This window comes from Notechis scutatus, chromosome 1 (genome assembly GCF_049901735.1).
Source record: "Notechis scutatus isolate UNSWTSFEM ecotype Mainland chromosome 1, rNotScu1.2, whole genome shotgun sequence".
NCBI classification, from domain to species: Eukaryota; Metazoa; Chordata; class Lepidosauria; order Squamata; family Elapidae; genus Notechis; species Notechis scutatus.
In genome coordinates, this window is record NC_142009.1 from 196515819 (window position 1) to 196535583 (window position 19765).

Genomic DNA, 19765 nt, shown 5'->3' on the forward strand with positions numbered 1-19765 from the left:
TAGATTCTGCTGTGGTAATTTCTTGTAAACACTTTACTATGGATATACTTAATATTACAAATTTAGATAAGGATTTGTGATTTTTATAAAAATTCTTCTTATATCTATAGTCGGACAATCTCTTTTTAAAAATCATTTTAAAAACATTTATTGGGGGCTGTATTGATTCCAGTTCATGAATGCATTGAAATATGGGCATTCTGAACTGAAATACAGTACTTGTACTAAACATGAGAGCATTAGATTACCCTGTCAGTGTTTTTAAAATCATATATCAGCAATGTTAATTATCTTTAGAATTTAGGAAGTATTTCTTGCTTTGTCAACGTAATCATACTGATATTTTAAAATAATTTTACTAGATCCACATATTGTGCTAAACTATAGTTTATGATTTATTAAATTATATTACATAATAATTATATTATATGAACAGAGCTAGTATATTTTGAGTTTTTTACTTTTTCTTGGCAGTATTGACATCTTAAAAATAAAGGAAGTTACTACTTGTTATCTTCCCTCATTAGTGCTGTTAGATTTGGGTGAGTGAATAAAATTATCTTTTGAGCCACTGATTGCTGAGCAACAATTCAATTATTTTGAAAGTAATTGCTATATAACAGCAATCTGATTTAAGAATCCAGAATATGAAATTAACAAGGGGCATAAAAAGGATAGTTTAACTCCTATAAGTGAGCTAAAATCATGACCAGCATTTAGTGAACAAGTTAACTATTGAAAATCTTCCTCTGACACCTAGCTTCTTATTACTTGAAGGAAGAGCCATTTTTAGAGCATAGCTCTAGGTATCAATGGTCTTCAATGCATATTATTGTATTTTTCAACCAAGTGTCTAAATATTCAATTTACTATACTCTCCTGATTTTTTATTGTTATTGAACTAAAGTTTTCTCTGTGTATGTGAAATGACAAAATTATTTTATTGAGAGAATACACATGCCCTCCCAAAGCCATTCTTTACAGCTCTTAAATTCCGCTTTAAATGGCATTGCCAAATATCAGCAGTTCAAGTGTTAATAAGATAATGGGGAAGGAGGACAAAATTAAATTGTATGAGGTGGGGAAAGTGTAGATGGACAGCCATGGTGTTGCTGTTTTATTTAATCGCAACCTCCTCAACACTGGAACTTTAACAGCAGTAGTGTAGACTACACTTATAGATTAGCAGATTGTAATTTCTCTTCTGTTATATAAAAACAGGTTTATTTGGAGTTACATTTTAGGGATAAGTAACGAAGTATATATTTATTTCAACCACAGATAATTTCCCCAGACTAATTGTGTAAGGATCCTTTCTGTCCTCTCACTTTAGCTCAAAGTTTATGGATGTTCATGGCTCTCATCCAAGAAAGGTTAGTCATGCTTAAATTCCTTGAAATAAATGGGACATTAGTGGCAGCTAACTGGTTCTATTAATCTCAGTGGTCTTTAATGTCAGTGAGCTTTTCAGAACTGGGGCCACTGGGTTGCTCTTCCTACTCAGTAGAAGTTATATTTGTGCTCTTTTTGAAAGAGAAATTATTCTCTTATTTGAAGAATAAACAAATTTTATAGATCTTAATATAAAGATGTCTGTGGGTTGAGCTTGAGTCTTGATGACTACACCTAGGCAGTTTTCTTGGCAGCATTATGGAAGTGGTTTGCTACTGCTTTGGGGTTTTGTTTTCTTTTCATTGCTCTAAACTACTCGTTGGCAGCACTTATTCAGTGTCTGCGCCCAGAAACTAAATAGCATTGAGCTGCTTAATACTATACATTCAGAGAGGATCTTTAGGGAATACCAGTGCTCTAGGCTAAATTGGGAAATTGGAAATATTTCCTGAAAGAAGGCAATAGCAAAGCACTTCCATTTTGCTGCCCCCAAAAAGTAGGTGGATGTGTCTATGAAGTCACGTTTATTTATCTTGTTAAATATAATGTTCTCCCCATTATATGCATTATAACAACATTCTTATTAAAGGGATCTCTCCAATTCTGAATTCTTAAGAAATATAGGGAAAGTTCTGCTTTAGATCACACCATTCCTCACATTTTTATTATTTCTACAATATTTATTATTGCCTATGATTTGCCAGTAAAAGACTAATAATCAAGCCATCATAAAAATGACCATAAAATTGTTTCTAATCTTTAAAATATATATAAGTAAAAACTCTGGATTGAGAAATGTGTGAATGTGAAAAAGAAAATTTATTGTATATCCACTGATTTAGAGAAAGCTGTGGTAGTGGAGGAGGCTTAAATTATGGAATATTTTGCATCAATATAGAATTTAAGAATGGTTGATAACAAGTATACATGGTATACATGGAATGCCTAGAAAATTGCTCAGAATAAGATAAACCAGTGTGATTTCCTTTTGTTTAATGTATTTATGGATGAATGTCTAAATAATAGCTGTAGTGATATTAAATACGCTTTAACTAGGGTCATGAATTTTTGTATGCAGATCGATTTGTTAGCTGAGAGCCCAAATGATTTCATAAGAATTTAGTATTTCCTATGATTAGGATGCAACAAAGAATATGGGTCTGAGAATTAATATATCAAAGACAAGATTTTACATCTGAAATGTAAAATGATGAAAAGATATAAAGATGAAAAACGAAAACAAGTTAAACAATTTTTGTACTGTAGATCAGTGATCCCCAACCTTTCTTATGCCGCGGCCCAGTATCCCCAACCTTTTTATGGCTCGGCCCGGTACCGGCATTAGCTGGGCGCCGCCATCTTTTTGATGAAAAAGTGCTTCCGTGACCTCACCGGAAGCACTTTTTCATCAAAAAGATGGCGGCGCCAGCGCTTCCGATGAGCTTTTCCGGTAGAAATGGCTTTCACCCGGAAAAGCTCATCGAAGCGCTGGCGCTGCTATCTTTTGATGAAAAAGCCTCCGTGAGCTTTTCCGGGTAGAAAGCTCACCGGAAGCACTTTTTCATCAAAAAAAGATGGTGGCGCCCAGCAAACCAGCGGCCCGGTAGGACTTGTTCCACGGACCGGTACCGGTCCGCGGACCGGTGTTTGGGGACCCCTGCTGTAGATGACCAAAGATGGAGAAATGGATGGAGAAATTTGAAGATGTGCAAATGCTGATAGAAAATGTATGGGTAATATATGATCAGGCACAGAAATGAACAAGAGAGAGGTGAAAAGTTTAGAGCAGGGGTCCCCAATCCCCGGACCACACCCACTACCGAGCGATGGCCTATTTGAAATTGGGTTGTGTGTTTCCCTTTCCCGCTCAGCTGGGCCACCAAGCCGTAAAGGTTGGGGACCTCTGGTTTAGAGAACAAAATACAATGCCTGAAGTAGTGCTTGGCCATGGTGGAGTTTGCAACTATAAAGAGGAATGGAAAAGAATAGTAGATAATATTTCTGTGAGCTAATTTAGCCTATGTTTTCTTTTCTTTTCTCATTCCCCTGATTCTTGGTTTGCTATTTCTTAATCTTTTCCTGCCCTCCATAGAATGTTGCTGATCCCAAAAGGAAATTGTATGATGTATATGTATTTATATAGTGATCGCAAGCAAGCAAGCAAACAAACAAACATCAGGAGAAACCATTTTTTACAACAGTATGACTATATGACTATATGTATATATTATATGTATATAAGATTATATGTATTTATTAAAGGTTTAGAGTATTTCATTGGTTCATTATGTTTACTTGACATATCTAGAAAAACCCTTACATAATGAAAGCATATGTTAAAATGTTTTTGTTTTTAAACAATACTGTGTTCCCTACCCCTGGTATTATTTTATTCAGATTTCTTTGTATTGTTTAGACTCAAGACAGATACTAGCTTGGCTGGATTTAATGACACTAACTAACAAAAATATCTACAATAAGTTTAATTAAGCTAATTGATTAATGTTAATAATTAGTTAATTAATGAGTTACTTGATGTGAAGTTTATAAACTTTTTAATGGTATTATTCCTGCAAATTTTTGGTCTTGGCACATTGTACCTTAGAATATATATACATTTGAAACTCACAATTAACCTTTTTCATCTCAGGTCTATAAAAGAGTGGCTGATCATGTTAAGCCTTATTTACCACACAACCTGTATAAAAAATAACTAAAGGGATTATTTTTGAAAAAGATGATAATGCTGAAAGAATTCCACAACAAGCAATAGTATTCGCAAATAATTTTGGCAGCCAGTATCTATAATTATCAATAGAACTGTACTTAATAAATAGGTAACATCAAAACATTTACTTCAATCACACTGTAAGCAACATAAAACAGCACAGACACACACTTTCTCATGAGTGACAACCAACACTTTGAATAGAACCCAGAAGTCTACCAATATCCCCTGCAGCTCATGTGATATGGGTAGCGTAACATGGAGTACCAAGATACAGAGGCCTACTATAGCTTCCAAATGTTCCTCAAGAGCCAGTCCATGTAGAAGCACATGGCAGTAATATCAGGTAAACTTTGACTTACGATGCAGAAACCAAAGTTATGAGTCATTCATTCATTCTTAAGAGTTCTTCCAAAGCATATTTGTACAGGGGTTGTTGTATTTGGCTCATCCTGTAAACAAACAAACAAAACAATTTTTATGGTAGAAAACTGAATATTCAACAGTTAAGATTAGTTGTAAGTGCGAGGCCTGGTTGTAAGTGGTTTTTTTCAGGGCTGTCATAACTATATCTATTGCCAATTGTCTCAGCTTGCCCAAAAAGAATAGCCAAGATTAGTGGGAGGCAGAAAGCATACATTCTCTGTCTCAAGACTGCTTAATATTCCCCTGAGATCTGGGTGTTTCTGCCCTTGGCCACTGAGCCCCAGGATGCTGGATTATTAGAATGTGTTAAAATGCATGAAATGAATTTTCATGTTAGCGCACTGTAGGTGTTTATATTTGGTTTTATTGTTGTTGCTGGGTTGTGTTGGGGTTTTTTTTGGGTGGGGGGGCATTTTTATTATTTTCAACATTGTTAGCTACCCAAGAATTGCTTGTTCAGTAGGCAGCCAAGCAAACTAATTTATTAATTAAGGCCTTTCAGATAGATCTCTTTATCACTTTGCTCTGCTTTCCACCTATCAATCAGAAACTGGCTGGTCTGTAGTTGTCTGAGTCCCCCCATCTTTTTTCTGTATTTTAAGACAGCCGTTTGCTCTTCTACGGTGTTCTGGCTCTTTACCATCTTTCCAGTTTTTCAAAGACAGTACATGTAGATTTTGGCATTACATAGCCTTTTCAGTATTCTAGGATAAAATTTATCTGGGCCTGAACATTTAAAGTCAAAGGAAGGAGGTATTACGTGATCAAGTATCTGTTAAACTTCCATCCTGCACTTTCATCCTGCTCTTCACAATTTCCCGTGGAACACATACTTTCTTGTTGGAAAAGACTGAACCAAAATAGGAGATGAGTAAATCTGACTTTTCTTTAATGCCTACTAGCAATTTGCTATCTTTATTGAACAAATGATACACTGGTTCTTGTTTTTATTTTGATGATACCTAAATATGTTTGTGTTATTATTCTTACACAGTTTGCCAAACTTTGTGCATTCTAAACATCAGCATTTCAGATAGCCTCTCTGCAATTAATGTTAATCTACCTGTATGTAGTCTTCATTGGACTGTGGTGCCGCAGTGGTTAGAATGCGGTATTGCAGGCTAATTCTGTCAACTGCCAGTTTGATGCTGACTGACTCAAGGTTGACTCATGCTTCCATCCTTCTGAGGTCAGTAAAATGAGGACCCAGATTGTTGTGGGCAATATTCTGACAAATTAATTCTTCCAATTAAAATGAAGGTATTTATTCCTGAAGATACAGTATAAAACTAAGTAAATATAAATCTAGTTGCATGTAAAACCACAGCAGAGCATTTCTATTAAGTTTTACATAGGCACTTAAAGTATTTTGTCAAAGAACACTACTGCCACATGTATAGACTGTCATAAGTGCCCTGAGTTATGAAAATAATGTGGAGGTGCAACTGTAATAATAATCCATTATTTAGATTGTAATCAGTTTAGGAACTAAACTTCCATTGCTATTCTTATGTTCCTATAGCAAATTTGGCCCCCATGTGAATATTGGTGAGAGACTGGAATTTGAAGACTTTTGGAGAGGTTTTGTTGCTTTGTATAATAATTGAACAGTGTAGCATGATTCTTGTATGCCCTCCTTAAAGAGACATGTCCAGGGTCTTTTGATGGATTTTACACTGTTGGATTTTGTTTTACTATTTTTCTAATTTGAATGCGAGCCCTCTGCTGCATTTGGTTGCAAATATTTTTATTATATTGAGTTACGTAAAACATTATAGAAGTGGAGTTGGAATTGGAATATTCCTTTTCATTTTTACCACCCTCCCCTCACATCTTTTGTAAACTCCAAAGAAAATTGGGGTGGGGGTAGAGTGGTATGGAGAAAGGGAGAAGTAGGAATCTGATGTATTTGGTGGTTGCCATGTCACCAAAGGAAGGGGAAAAAGTCAGGAATCTAGTAGCATCTTTTCCAACTGACACGTTATTAAAAGGTATAAGCTGGAGCTCACTTCTTCAGATAGGATGCATTCCACAGCATTTCTATATAGCTTTGATCATCCTTTTGTACACTGCTCTAAAATCTGTGGGTGAAGGTCTATTCAGTAAATTTTAACTACAAATAATTTAGATTGCAGTCTCGTTTAGTTAAGTGGGTTTAATTCTAAATAGTTCTACATAGGATAGTACCGCAAAGTAATTGTTTTCTTTATATCAACCTTCTGGGGCTTTTACTGAGATATTATAAAAAAACAACAACCTGGAATGCTTTCTAAGTAATAGCATCCTGTGACACAAAAGACCAAGACTCTCCTTTCAGAGCACTCTTTTTAGGATTAAGCGCCTAATCCTTTAATACCTATAATTGGGTCTAGGTATCATAGGGACTAGGGTTTAGGAAATATTAGAATTGTATGTAAAATGATTGAATTTCTCCAAATTCTAATTTTAGTTCAGAAATTTTAAAAATAGAGCATTTATGCTTTCCTAGAAACCTTTATCTTCTGGAGGCAACAGAATGCCATTGCAGGGTCTCTCTACTTTTCCATTCCACTTTGTAGATTAGCCTAGTATGGATAAAGTATGTGAAAAGTTGTTATATTTTTTATTTGACCGTTAGAACTTTGAACTCTAATGCTAAAGTCCTCTAATATACAACATTAGATACAGCCGCAGCAAAAGCTGACTTAAGTACTGTATAATACATGAGGGACAATTAACTATACACACTAAGTTCAGTGTCAATCTTCTTTTAACATGATGTCCTAGCAAAATCTGCACATGCCTAACCAGGTTTACAATTGCAACTGAGTGGTTCACAGAACATATTAAAAAGAAATCACATTTGTCTTATTATTTTCTTAAAGAGCTTTTTAAAAGATCCCATTGGTGGTGGAAGCAATTTGAGGACCAGTCGTGTGAGAACATGAGCTGACTAATACAGATTACATTGAAATTATGTATTTCTGATGAGCACTCAGTAGAAGTGAACAGTGAGTGAAACTAACTGGATTTCCCCCTTACTGCTTTAAACTATTTTTAAGAGCTGTGTGAGTGCTGTCACACTACAGAAGGATTTGGATAGTGCTGTGCTGTCATTCAAAGTCTGGATTTACAATGTAGTTGTAAGGTCTGAATGTAATTCTTGATTCATTTGCTATTTGAGGCATATTAGTTGCAGTTGCACAGCAACAAGTCCTATTTTGCCAGAAATAAAACATTTACATTCCAGTGTTTCCAATTCTTCACAAGAGTGAGATTAAACTTCCCAAATTACAAAACTCTGAAGCTGGCATAACTCTTTAGCTGTGGAATATTACAAACAGTGATTAATATATAGCAAATTAATAAATGTTTATAGAATGCTAATGAAAACCAATGCATCCTTATTTCAGAACCAAGTCCCAATGAACCTAGCTTTCCAATTTACATAATTACATATTCATATTTCTGAAGTTCTGACCCTTTTATATTTCAAGGTAACCATTAGTGTTACCCAAATGTCTATGTTAGACTTTTTAAAAAAAGCATTACTTTGGGCCAGTTATTATGTCAGCCCTAGGAAGAAGACAATGGTAAACCACTTCCGAATTCTTGTCAAGACAACTGCAGGGACTTGTCTAGGCAGTTGTCAAGAGTCAACACTGACTCAAAGGCACACAGAGAGACATTTTTTGTTATTGTTGAAATTCTGGAATTAGGGTAAAGGTTATCTTGCCCTGTAGTTTTGGAGTTGTCTTTCAACTTTGTTGTCAAAAGCCATTGGTATCCCCTCAGGGGCAGGAAACTGTTGTTGCATTCCAAATATCTAGCACGTAACCATTACAAATATATTTTCCTACCCCCGTTTGTATTTTTTTCTTTTCAGTATGGAAAGACTCAACTATATCCTATCCTTTTAATTTGGAATTAAATTTCCTAGTGTCTTCCCTTGTCACATTAAAAGAGTTCTCCTAACGGGAGTGCTGCACAGAAACGCACAAATAAAAATAAAGCACACGGCCCTTTACATTTGAGAAGGAGAAAGCGCATTTATTCATCTTCTGTCGTCTAGTAAAGGGCATATCTTTCCCTCACGTAGTACACCGACTTAATCGTTTAGCAGCAACCTGTTTGCTCGACGAACAGCGGGGTCTGGCGCTTTTCAGAGCGTTTTCACATTCCAGGTCTGCGCCCGTATAAGGATCCTATTACTGGAGCTCACACGGCTTCAGCCAAGCTCTGGAGTTCCGTCAAGAGTGGGTGGTGTCTTCTAGTCATCCCTGCATGTTCACTCTCCTGCCACAAGGGTAATAATGTATTTTGAGGGAAAGAAAAGAGCTCTTGCGCTTTAGTTTCAGCCCTTGGCGTGGCGCTAATCAGAAGTTTTACTTCAAATACTCAAACTGTTTGCGGCGGCGCGGATGTCTCCTTCAGGGAGATTGGCTTTCTTTCATTATTGGCGCTGGCGCCCTGTCAATAAGCAGCGCTGGTGGGAGCGGGGGGAAGCAAGGTCCGTATTCAACCCTTGTTTCTCCAAACCGAAGTGAGGGAAGAATGGACTTATCCGGTGACACTCGAAGGAAAAAACAAAACCTAAGCGGAAAATGGTTGCTATTGCTCCCTTTGCTCAGCCCCCGCCATTACTCACAACCAGAACCATCTGAACTGTTTTTCTTTTCCTCTCCTACTACGGCATCATCGGAGCCCTTTCGGTGGCATTAACTCCTGGCTCTAGTTTTCACTAGTTTTGGGTGATGGTTTGTCTTAAGACACTTAAAAGAGCGGCCGGTTTCCTAAGAGGCGGCTACAGTTTTTGCCCCTTGGAGTTAATGGAAAACTTGCTTCGTCGTCGCCCACGCCGAAATTCACTTTTGCCATGGCTGCTTCCCACCCAAGCAACCACCACCCACCCCTTTTGTGTCACTGGGGGTTTAGTTGCACACGCACATACGGATCCCGGCCGGGGCTCGCCGTTCGCGCGTCCGCAGACAGAACGGCCCGGCGGCCCTGCCTGCGGAACGCGGTACTGCTACCCTCTGGCGCACACCGCGAATCGGAGAGCGCGCCGACTGACTGGCTACCCCGAGGAATGCGCGGTATGCAAGAGGCAGAAGCAACCATTCGACGGGACGGGGAGGGGGGACGGGAGCGGCCCATGTCTGCGGCGGGCGCAGAAGCACGCGCGTTGCGAGGCGTCGCGCGCGGTCCGGAGGAAAAAAGCCCTTTCGCGACGCGTGCCTATACGCCGAATAGCCGCCGCCGCGTGGGAGCGGCTCGGTGCCTTCCGATTTAGTTGTTTCGACTCCCCCCACCCCTCCTCTGCTCGGTTGCGCGCTCTCTGTATGTTTTTCCTCTCCCTTGCTCTCGCTCGCTGGGCGGTGGTTGAGGCTGCTGGTAGTTAGGATCGATTCTGCTGTTGCTTAAGTCGCCGCGGCGGGCAGCAGCGGTAGTATTGGGTTAGATCAATGAAGGGGCATTTATGGCAGGCTGGCCAGCTGAAGCTGTAGGCTCAGCGCGGCTTCGCTGCCGCCGGTGATCCCAGGAGAGGGAAGGAGGACGACGGGCGCGTTGCATGAGAGACTCAGCCCGGGGAGAGGGGGGTGGAGGCAGAGCAGGCGGAGGCGTCGAGCCAGCAGCCAGCTGCAGGAGCAGAGACCCGTCCCAGCAGCCGGGGAGAGAGAGGCGTTTTCCAGCGGTCGCCTCCCTGAATCGCGCCCCAGCCAACTTGCTTCCCGTCCGCAGGGGAAGTTCGGGCTTAGGCTGGGCAATGATTTTCCCCAATAGCAGCAGCAACTCTGCGGGCGGCAGCCGGACTCCATATAGGAAGCAGGTAAAAAAAATGTTTTTTAAAGGAGAAAAGGGGAGGAGGAATCAAGTTGCAGTTTCTGTGGGGCGGGGGAGGGCAGGTTTGCTCGTAGGGAGGGGCGCGGAGGAAGAAGAAGGGGTGAGGACTTAATTGTAGTTGGGGCTCGATCTTGAGGATCTAGTAGTGAATCGAGCGCTCTCTCTCCCCCCCTCTCCTCCCCGGGACGAGCTTAAGTGTCTTTTTCCCCTTTGCTTCTTGCCTTTTCTTCCTGTTAAGATTGTATCACGCGGATTCCCACTTAAAAAGAAAAGAAAGAACGCCGCCTCTTTGTGTTCCGGCAGGAGATTCCAGACTGGGCAACATACAAATCTTGCAGAAAGCGGTGTTGTTTCAGGATAGGGAAGCCCAAGACCGAGTAATAAAACCACCACCACCACCTCTCGATTGCTATCAGGGAAGGAGAGGGTACGGACAAATGTCTTAGAAAACGAATAGACACTTCAGCCCGGTAGTGTCTATTTGGGTGGAAATAGTAAAGAGGGAGAGACGTACCCCAAGCAAAAAGACATTTTTTTCTTTGACGGAAAAAAGGGGGGGGATTGGACATTATTTATACCACGGGGCGGATGTGGATATCGTGCCAAGGCGCGGGTTTCTCTAACTTAAAATTAATGTGTAATAAGACACCCCTTTAAGTAATTCTTAGAAATGTGTAATTGAAATTGCATACAATAGTGCCTTTTATCCATTTGCTATATGTATTGAAGAAATGGTTAAAATGGCTTACACACAAAATTACTGTTGCTTTATTTGTTTCCTCTTCCTTTCCAGACAACAAGAAAATTGGATTCTAAAAAATATGACGAGTTTCAGTCTGACATGTTGATTTAATTCTGCCCCAAACAGACATTCTAGTAGACTGTGCTCCTAGAATGGTTATGTCAATATCCTGTTCTAAAAAAAAAAAAAAGGTGGTTGGAGAAAGGGATGTCTAGCTGTCTTCCAAAGTATTCCTTATTCATATAAAACAGACTTCTCTTCATTCCATTTTAATTTAGCCTCTTCATAAAACTATTTTTCCCTTCTGGGCATGCAAATGTATTTAGAAACAATATCTTCGTTAAACGTGAATAGCAAGAAATTTGACTGGAACAAAAATTAATCAGTCTCTATAGAACTGGACTTTCTATCATTAGAGCTGTGATCTTGATTGCTTCAGTGAGATTATTCTGTGACAGAATGCTCCTTTATTTTAATTTAATTATGTGTAAGTGTAGGGGTTGTTGACGATGTTGCTAAAGGTTTCGTGGAATATTAGTTTAATCTTTAATGTTTCTCATTTTGTCCATAGCCTGATGTTAACAATTTTATAAAACATTTAGAAGAATGGGCAGATTTCTAGCATATCTTTTATAATATTATGTTTTGGTTTTAAATGATCAATTGATATAATTAGGGAAGGTCTTTCTTCTAAAGGAAAAAAAAAAGGCTGCAAATAATACAGTAGTAATCACAGTCTTCCGCTATTTTTTTTTTGTTACAAATACAATGTAAACAAGCATTTGAGGGAGTCGAAAAGTAAGCCAAATCTTTTTAAAAGTTTTGTTGTTCATTGATCCATCAGTGACACCATAAGAAGGTAGTGATAAAGGTGAAGCTGCAGGGAGAGAAAAGAGGATGAACCTTTTACTGGAAGGCTGTATGTTTTGCATGCAGATGCTAATCAGATGATGGATTGGAACACACTGATAAGGATAAGATGCTCTTCTTTCACAGTCCACTCCTTGAATTCAAAGAGCTAAAAGGGTTGAATGAATCAGAAAAACAAACACACTTCCCTTTCAATGGGGAGAGGGAGAAAATGAATGTAGGCCTGAGACCCTGGGTACCAAAGGTTTGTTTCATTGGCGTCCAGCCATTCTTTAGTGAAACACTTCCTACTTAGGCTGGGGAAGGCTGAGTGTCTAGGCATTCCAGCTAGTATAAGCTCCTGTTGATTTTAATTGGGGCAGACTTTGGCACATTGTCATTCAAAATGTGCTTCTTTATTTCTCATTCTTGCTGAAGTCTTTATCAGTTCTTGTAATAAGATCTTGAGAGATATGGAGGAGCTATTATCACATATAAACAAATCTAATTCTAGTGTGTAAATAAATGCTACTGTACCACATTTTTACAATCATGGGGATGATTTTATTTTTTAGCAATGATGCATTTCTGCATGCTATTTAAGTATTTTTTAAAAATTGAAATGAACTACTCATATTCTTGCAGTGCTAAATTCCTTTTTAAGCCACTCTTTATTGCTTTGAGCCGTGCCATAATTTAAAGAAATATTTTTGACAGTTTTTTTCTTATTTATAGATACAGGAATGACTTTTACATTAAGTTTTCAACAATACCATAAGCTTCTATGTGACTTATTTGACCACATTGCTAATTTATAATCTGATTTTATAAATGTTCACTCAAAAGCGAATCTAATTGCCTGATGACTTAAGCAAGGAAAAGGACAAGGAGTTGGTCCAAAGAGATAATTTGGGGTACTAAACAAAAATATATTTTATTAGATGGAAATTACCTTGTACAGATACTTATGATCACAATTGAGCCCAAAATTTCTGTTGCTAAGCGAGACATTTTATGACCTTTCTTGCCACATTTGTTAAGTGAATTGCTGCAGTTGTTAAGTTAGTAACATGATTGTTAAGTGAATCTGACTTCCCCATTGACTTGTCAGAAAGTCACAAAAGGTGTTCACATGACCTAGGGACACTGCAACAGCCATAAATATGAGTCGTTGCCATGTGTCTGAATTTTGATCACATGACCATAACATGCATAAGTGAAAAATGATCATAAGTCAGATTTTTTTTTCACTGCTGTTATAACTTTGAACGGTTACTAAATGAACTATTTTAATTCAAGGACTACCTGCAATTTGTTTCTGTTCAGTCCTTGCAAATATACCTATGTTTCTTCCACATACATAGAAACTAAATGCTACTTAAACAACCAGCTCATTTCATTAAGCAATACGTAATTACACTACAATACTTTAAATAGACCTGCCCTGTTTCTTTCTGTCCTTATACTCAGCTGTAGGAGCCTCTCTCTCTCTCTCTCTCTCTCTCTCTCTCTCACACACACACACACACACACACACACACACACACCTACCTTTGTTTTTTGTCATTTGGAAAGAAGAAGATGGTGTCAATTCTTGTACTCTATAATGTTTTAGTAAGGATTGCACACAGATCTTTGAAATCATCTCCTGGAACAGGATTTTCCTATATTATGAAAACAATGGAGCATGCTGAAATATTTCTCTTGTAAGTTCAAAATACTTGAAAAGCTTCTGAGGATATAGATAGGTCAGCTGATAGTTTAGATTTATGCTTAACATAAATGTACATATTCCCTTCTAGTTCATTATATTTAAGGCAATAGTAGTTCTCAAAGTTCAAATTGCTTCTCAATTGATAATATTTAAAACATTTTACTAATAAAAAATAGTAGCACAACTTAATCCTAATTCATGTCAATTCTTTTCCTTAAAATACATTTAAATCAAACAATTCGTGAAATACCTTTAACACCCATGAATAACTTACTTGCTTAATGTAAAATCTGTTTTTGAGGCATTTGTAAAAATAAGGATTTTTGAACAGGAGATGCAAATAATGGGGGGTGGGGAGCAAATAGTTTTATCTATGGGAAATGTTAAGATGAGTCCAATAATATTTGCATATATAGATCTGAATTTGAATTACAGAGTAAAAACTATACTGATTTAATTCTGAAAATAAGATTTGCTTTCCATTCCGAATGCAACTGTTGCAAAATAAATAGGGAAGGTAATTAAGAATTTTTGAGTTCAAGTTATTGTTAATATTGGAGCTTATTTTTTTTCAAATGAAAGTTGCCATGTTTATATTATTAGTTGTCCATAAATGTTAGTTTGAGAAGAGTTTTTATCTTATTTGGTTGAGTATTATTTTACTCTAAAAGTAACAACCATTCTTGTTGCTTGTTGTTACATTATGAGGAGTATAATACTTACTTCACAAATATAAGTAGTGTGCTGTTTTCAAGAAGATTAATTAGGCATAACTCCTATAAACTTTTTTACATTGATTCAGTGATTGGCCTATGTTGGTTAACCTTGTTATGCATAACATGACTTGCACAATACATCAATACATTGTATAATACATTCTAACGTGATAAAATGTTTAAAACTGATAAAATCATCCCAAAGAGATAAGCATCTATTTCTATTTTATAACTTCACTCTCTGCATTTCTCACTCTTATAAAATTCATTTTTCATTGTTGAAAGGGAGACAGAGATTTAAGAGTGTATATACATTGTTAATTTCTTTGTTTAATAAAATCATATTTAAGAAAGGTCAGCTATATTTTGAAAATTTGCACAGTAAACTTTTACAAAAGAAAGAAACACACTCTTCCAGCTTAATCTTATTCCTGGAATTAACATTTTAAAGCTACATGCCCACACATTTTATGGATTAAACAATTTAGTCATCAATCCACAATCATTCACTGAGGAGTAATCCTATTAAAAATGGGAGCGAGGAATCCTTCGGCATCAGTTTCTTGCACAGGATGTAATCTCAGTAGAGAAAACCAATTAGTGTTGTAATCATAGAGGCATTTCTGTTGCTGTTCCTGAACATGAATTTCTTGATCTGGAAACAGGCTGGTTGTCGTTTTCCATGTGTGGCTCCATTGAATTATGGGCATCATTATGTACCTGTTGCTTCCAGTGAGATTAGATTTGTTTCTTTCCTTTCCTTTAGGAATTCAAAGCAATGTCCATAATATTCCTGCATTCAACAACCCTGTGGGGGAGGCTGCCGTGGCTCCCTTATGAGCTTCCACGTATAGGCTTATATATAGGGCTTATATATGTGGTATAGGTTTATGTGTATGAATTGCATTGGAGCCAGTATCTCTTCATAGAGCTGTTCATTGATTCTAGTAGCAGTTAGCAATTTCCTGTTTTCACCCGTGCAAAAGTACCCCAGGGCCATATTTTAGATAACAGTTTTAGAGGGAGAAGAAGGAATTAGGGTCATGGTCTGCTTGTTCCATTGAGGAAAATCATCACTGAATACAGGATTATTTCGGTAATCAAGAGGCTGAAATTCAAGTATTATACTTCACTGTATCTGACTAGTTAAATTTACAGGAAGGCTTACTGCAAGCCCTGGTGCCTTTCCACGGGCAAAAATAAGTCCCATTAAATTTATAGGATGTCTTTCCAAGAAAGTTGCTTAGAATTTACAGTCTAAACCATTGTAAAGGCTTGAACTACATTAGTAATAAATATATTTTTATGTTTCTGCTGCTGCTAATGTTCAACCTCAGTGACTGTTCTTTTTTCTCTGCTAGAGAAGCATTCAGAAACAGCAGGAGTTTAAAATATTCTCATGATTAGTAGAGCTTGAGCACTTAAAAACCATTTCCCCTTTTTAAAATTTTTGAAGAGATTGGACGTAGTCAAAAATTATTAATCTGGTAATATATGTATTATGCATTTCCAGGCAAGTAGGTTGATTTCTATACAATAAAAGATAATATCAGAACTGCAGAGAGATAAACAGAATATACAGGATATACCAAGAGAAGGAAATATGTGTAGCTCAAGGTTGAACTGTGGGGTCCTCGGTGCTTTCCAAGCTTTGTTGTTTCCTTGCAGATATTTCATTGCCCAGTTAGCTAATACCATGATGATGTTGTCTAGTTGGGTAGTGAAATGTCTCTAAGAAAACAACCAAGCTCAGAGAGCAGCAAGGACTCCACCAACATAATATATTTTATAGAAGAAGCAATTAATTATTTAACTGTTAAGTATCCATACAAATGAAAAAAATTCTGTTGAAATTAAGGAGTAATGGCAGCTTGGTGGAGGTTTACCTGCTGTTGGGTGCAAAAGATCCCAATTCTAGTCTTCTGGCATCTACTTAAATGATAAAGTAATGGATGATGGGAGGGATATTTTGCCTGGTAGTCTGGAGGACTTCTGCCAATCAGACTGTATCACACTGACCTAAGGAGACAAATATAGCAGAGTCTGCATATGATGGGATACGTAGCCATTTTTCTCTGCTCAAGTAGGCTGAAGAAGCTCCAGTGTGATTGCAACAATCATGAAAATGTTCTGCAGAAGAGAACTCTGCCTTGAGCAACTGTTTTCACTTAATGAAAGGCGGCTCCTTGGAAGAAGACTTACTTTCAAAGGAAAATTTTACCCAAACAATGAAAACTTCTCTCTAAAAGGCGCTTGGCTGCATTGCATGAAGAACTGAAGCAGCTGCCACAGGGGAAAGATGGAGAAGATGATTGCATTGTAATAAATTTAGCTGTACTCTGCAGAAACCTCTCAATCTGCAGTTTCCTGCCTGCAACAGGAAAAGGAAGGGATGTACTGTGGAGAGAAAAAGAGAACTGAATGAGAACTATTTGTTTGGTGCGGACTATAGAACTACCAGTCTGTTTTAATATAGGTCTATATCATGGGCTTCAATTGGGTTTATTCTGAACTGTATTCATATTGAGAATTATGAGGATTCAGTAACATTTAAAATGCATGAACATTTTGGCATGATATAGCATTTTAAATATAACCATGTATAATTTTGCTAGATTTTACTATATTGAAACTTCGCCCTGTTCTGTCTTTTGTATTTGATGTCTTCCACTTTCATTTTTCACTTCTTAAGAGTTCTAATTATCCTACAAAATATCTAGGCATCTTCATTGTTTAAGATCTAGTCAAACAACAGTGCTTTGCAATTTTTTAATTGTTTCCAAAATGTAAAATGCCATGAGAGTTACTGTTCTCGTATGCAGAGCTTGTGCCTTATGGATTTACTGAAGCTGATATTATATTTTTTTAAATTGTAAAATACTTGAATGACAGTGTTTCAAATTTGTTAGGAATTTGTGGCACTTTGATAGCTTTTGTTTGATGGAAACTAATCTTACTTCAGTCGCAAAATCTTCATTTTAAAGGCACCTGGAAGTCTGTCTGTCTGTCTGTCTGTCTCCCCCCTCATTATTTTCAGGCTAGTCTATTCTTAAAATGCTAATGAAATAAGGTGCAACTAGTTTGTATTATGAGGAAATACTGGATACATTTTAATTTTCCTTTGTATAGTTACACACTTTTGTTCATTTATTAACTGTCTCCAAATTATTTGTTTGCAACAACTCTGATTTTTAAATTCTATTTTACCTAAGAAGCATGGTTGCCAAAATATGAAATCAGCAGGCCTGTAAAATAAGGGATTCTTTGCACATAGGAAGAACTTACGAGATTTGCTGGAAAAACTTTTTAAAAAGCTCTTTTCCTCTCAAAGGAAAGGAAGAGACTGTGACTCCTACAAATGAAAACATTTCTCTTTTTGAGGCTTTCAGGGGACAGAGTCATTTGGAGAGCTTGCAGTTTGATGGTGCATGCATCTTCCAAGACTGTTTACATTCTACCAAAAATAACTTTCAAATTCTGCATTTGAATTAATCCTTTGGATTCAGAAGCCCCAGATGTAATCTTAAGAATACTTGCTTGTCTTTATTGGCCAGGGTTAAGCAACTTGCAGGCTTTGGGCTGAATGTAGCCTCCAACTAAAGCCATCTGCAAGCAATTTAGACTTTTCAATTTCATGGCAGCTATTATGAAAGAGAAAGGAAAGAGGGAGTCATGAGGAGAAAAGAAATATCATAAATAAGAGAAAGTGTCAGATGGAAGGAGTGGCCCATTAATTTTGGTTCTAGATTATCTATCTATCTATCTATCTATCTATCTATCTATCTATCTATCTATCTATCTATCTATCTATCTATCTATCTATATTATCTATCTTCATGTAGCTTCCATCACTTCATCCATGAAGGAAACTCATGAGAAATTGTTGTCTGATGCATAGACAGAACTAAGCTTACTTTCAATGTTTCAAAACTGCCTTTTTGTGGGTTTAAAGACATTTTAAATAACTCCTTTGATGGACCTTGGTTTAGCTACTTATGTCCGCTATCCACAAGAGACTTCACATGACAATCTTTCTCACATAATTTACTTGTCTTTAGTGAGTCAGAAAGGGCCAGTAATTTCCCATGAAATATTTCATGTCATGTGATACGGTTTTAGAAAATTGAGTGGTACATTCAGTGCCAGCTGTTGTTGGAAGAATGGCAGATTGTTCTATAAACTTAGTCCTCAACAATGACCACAATTGGGATTGGGATTTTGGTTGTTGAGCAAAGCAGTCATTAAGTAAAAATTATGTGATTGCCCATATGACTGCATCACTCACTGATTGCAATCCCAGCCCTCTGGATGTGATCATTAGGTGGACAGAATTCCAGGTAAGAAGAGTGTGGGGTACCTTGGGGATGGGGGAAATTCCTCCTACTGAAATCCAAACAGGATTTTCAGCCCCCAAACAGAGAGACACTAGTGTGGAGCCTGCACTGGGCCTCCCCTACTCCCAAGGCATTCCATGCTCCTTACTTTGCGGTTCCACTCAGGAGCTGAAAACAGCAAAGAGACACATGCATAGCCTGCGCCAGCGCCCCGCATTTACCTGAGGCAGCTCCTTATCTTACCATGCTGATTCTCTACTCTCTGCTTGGATTTTGGCTCCCTTGCCATCTTTGAGGACTGGCCGAAAGAGCTACTTGCTGAAGGAGTTCACCTCCCTTCCATGCACAGAAGAGAACTCCTTTGGCAGAGTACAGGAAAGGAGGCAGAATCTGCAGGAAATCTTGATAAAATCTTCGCAAATCCTCTGTGCAAAGAAGGGAAGTCCTTTGTCGGGATGCAGGAATCTTCAGGGTTTGGGCTCAATTTCTGCACCTGGCTGGAGGAGTTCAGCTCCCCGTGGAGGCAGTTTTTTCAGCTATCCTGAAAGAGATGAGGGGGGCGGGGCCTGGAGAGGCACAGCAGCTTACAACCTTCCCTGCTGTCCCAAAGGCCCATTGACTTTCTGGTGGAGAAGATTGTAAATAGCACTCGGATGATCGCAGAGCACTTGGCAACTGGTTGTAAGTTCAATTCGACTGTGATCACACGACAGTGGAGATGATGGTGCAACAGTTTTTGATGGCTGGAAATATTTATGAGCCATTTCTAAGGCTAATATCTTCGTTAAACAACTGTAAGTCAAAGATTACCTATAGAACAAAGACATGATGGTAAATTTTTGGTGATACTTTTTTAAGGGAGAACATGGTTACACTGATTATAAACTATACAATCATGCCTTAGCTCTCCTTATACATTTGTCATTTATTAACTATACAGATGTTTCCTAATTATGGCTAACGTTATAGCTGGTAAGCAGAAATCATTGAGAATTCTGGTATATTATAGAATAGCTGCATACTGTTGTAATTCATGTTTCT

At 37.8% G+C, this 19765-nt stretch overlaps 1 protein-coding gene across 8 annotated transcripts in view; it reads left to right on the forward strand.

The window, feature by feature from the left end:
- The window catches only part of RBMS1 (RNA binding motif single stranded interacting protein 1), a 147490-nt gene that overhangs the window by 42029 nt on the left and 85696 nt on the right, over nucleotides 1-19765 (forward strand). The window contains exon 1 of one of the 8 annotated variants that reach the window (XM_087949875.1): nucleotides 9513-9621. The exons of 4 other annotated variants lie outside the window; for them this stretch is intronic. Coding sequence is in view for 2 of the 4 variants with exons in the window: in XM_026674541.2 (XP_026530326.1) it covers nucleotides 10098-10355 (258 nt within the window). In the remaining 2 variants the exon portion in view is untranslated. Of the gene's footprint in view, nucleotides 1-9512; nucleotides 9622-9656; nucleotides 10356-19765 lie in introns of those variants that run through there. 3 more of the 8 variants (XM_087949874.1, XM_026674541.2, XM_026674543.2) reach the window with 3 other exon arrangements.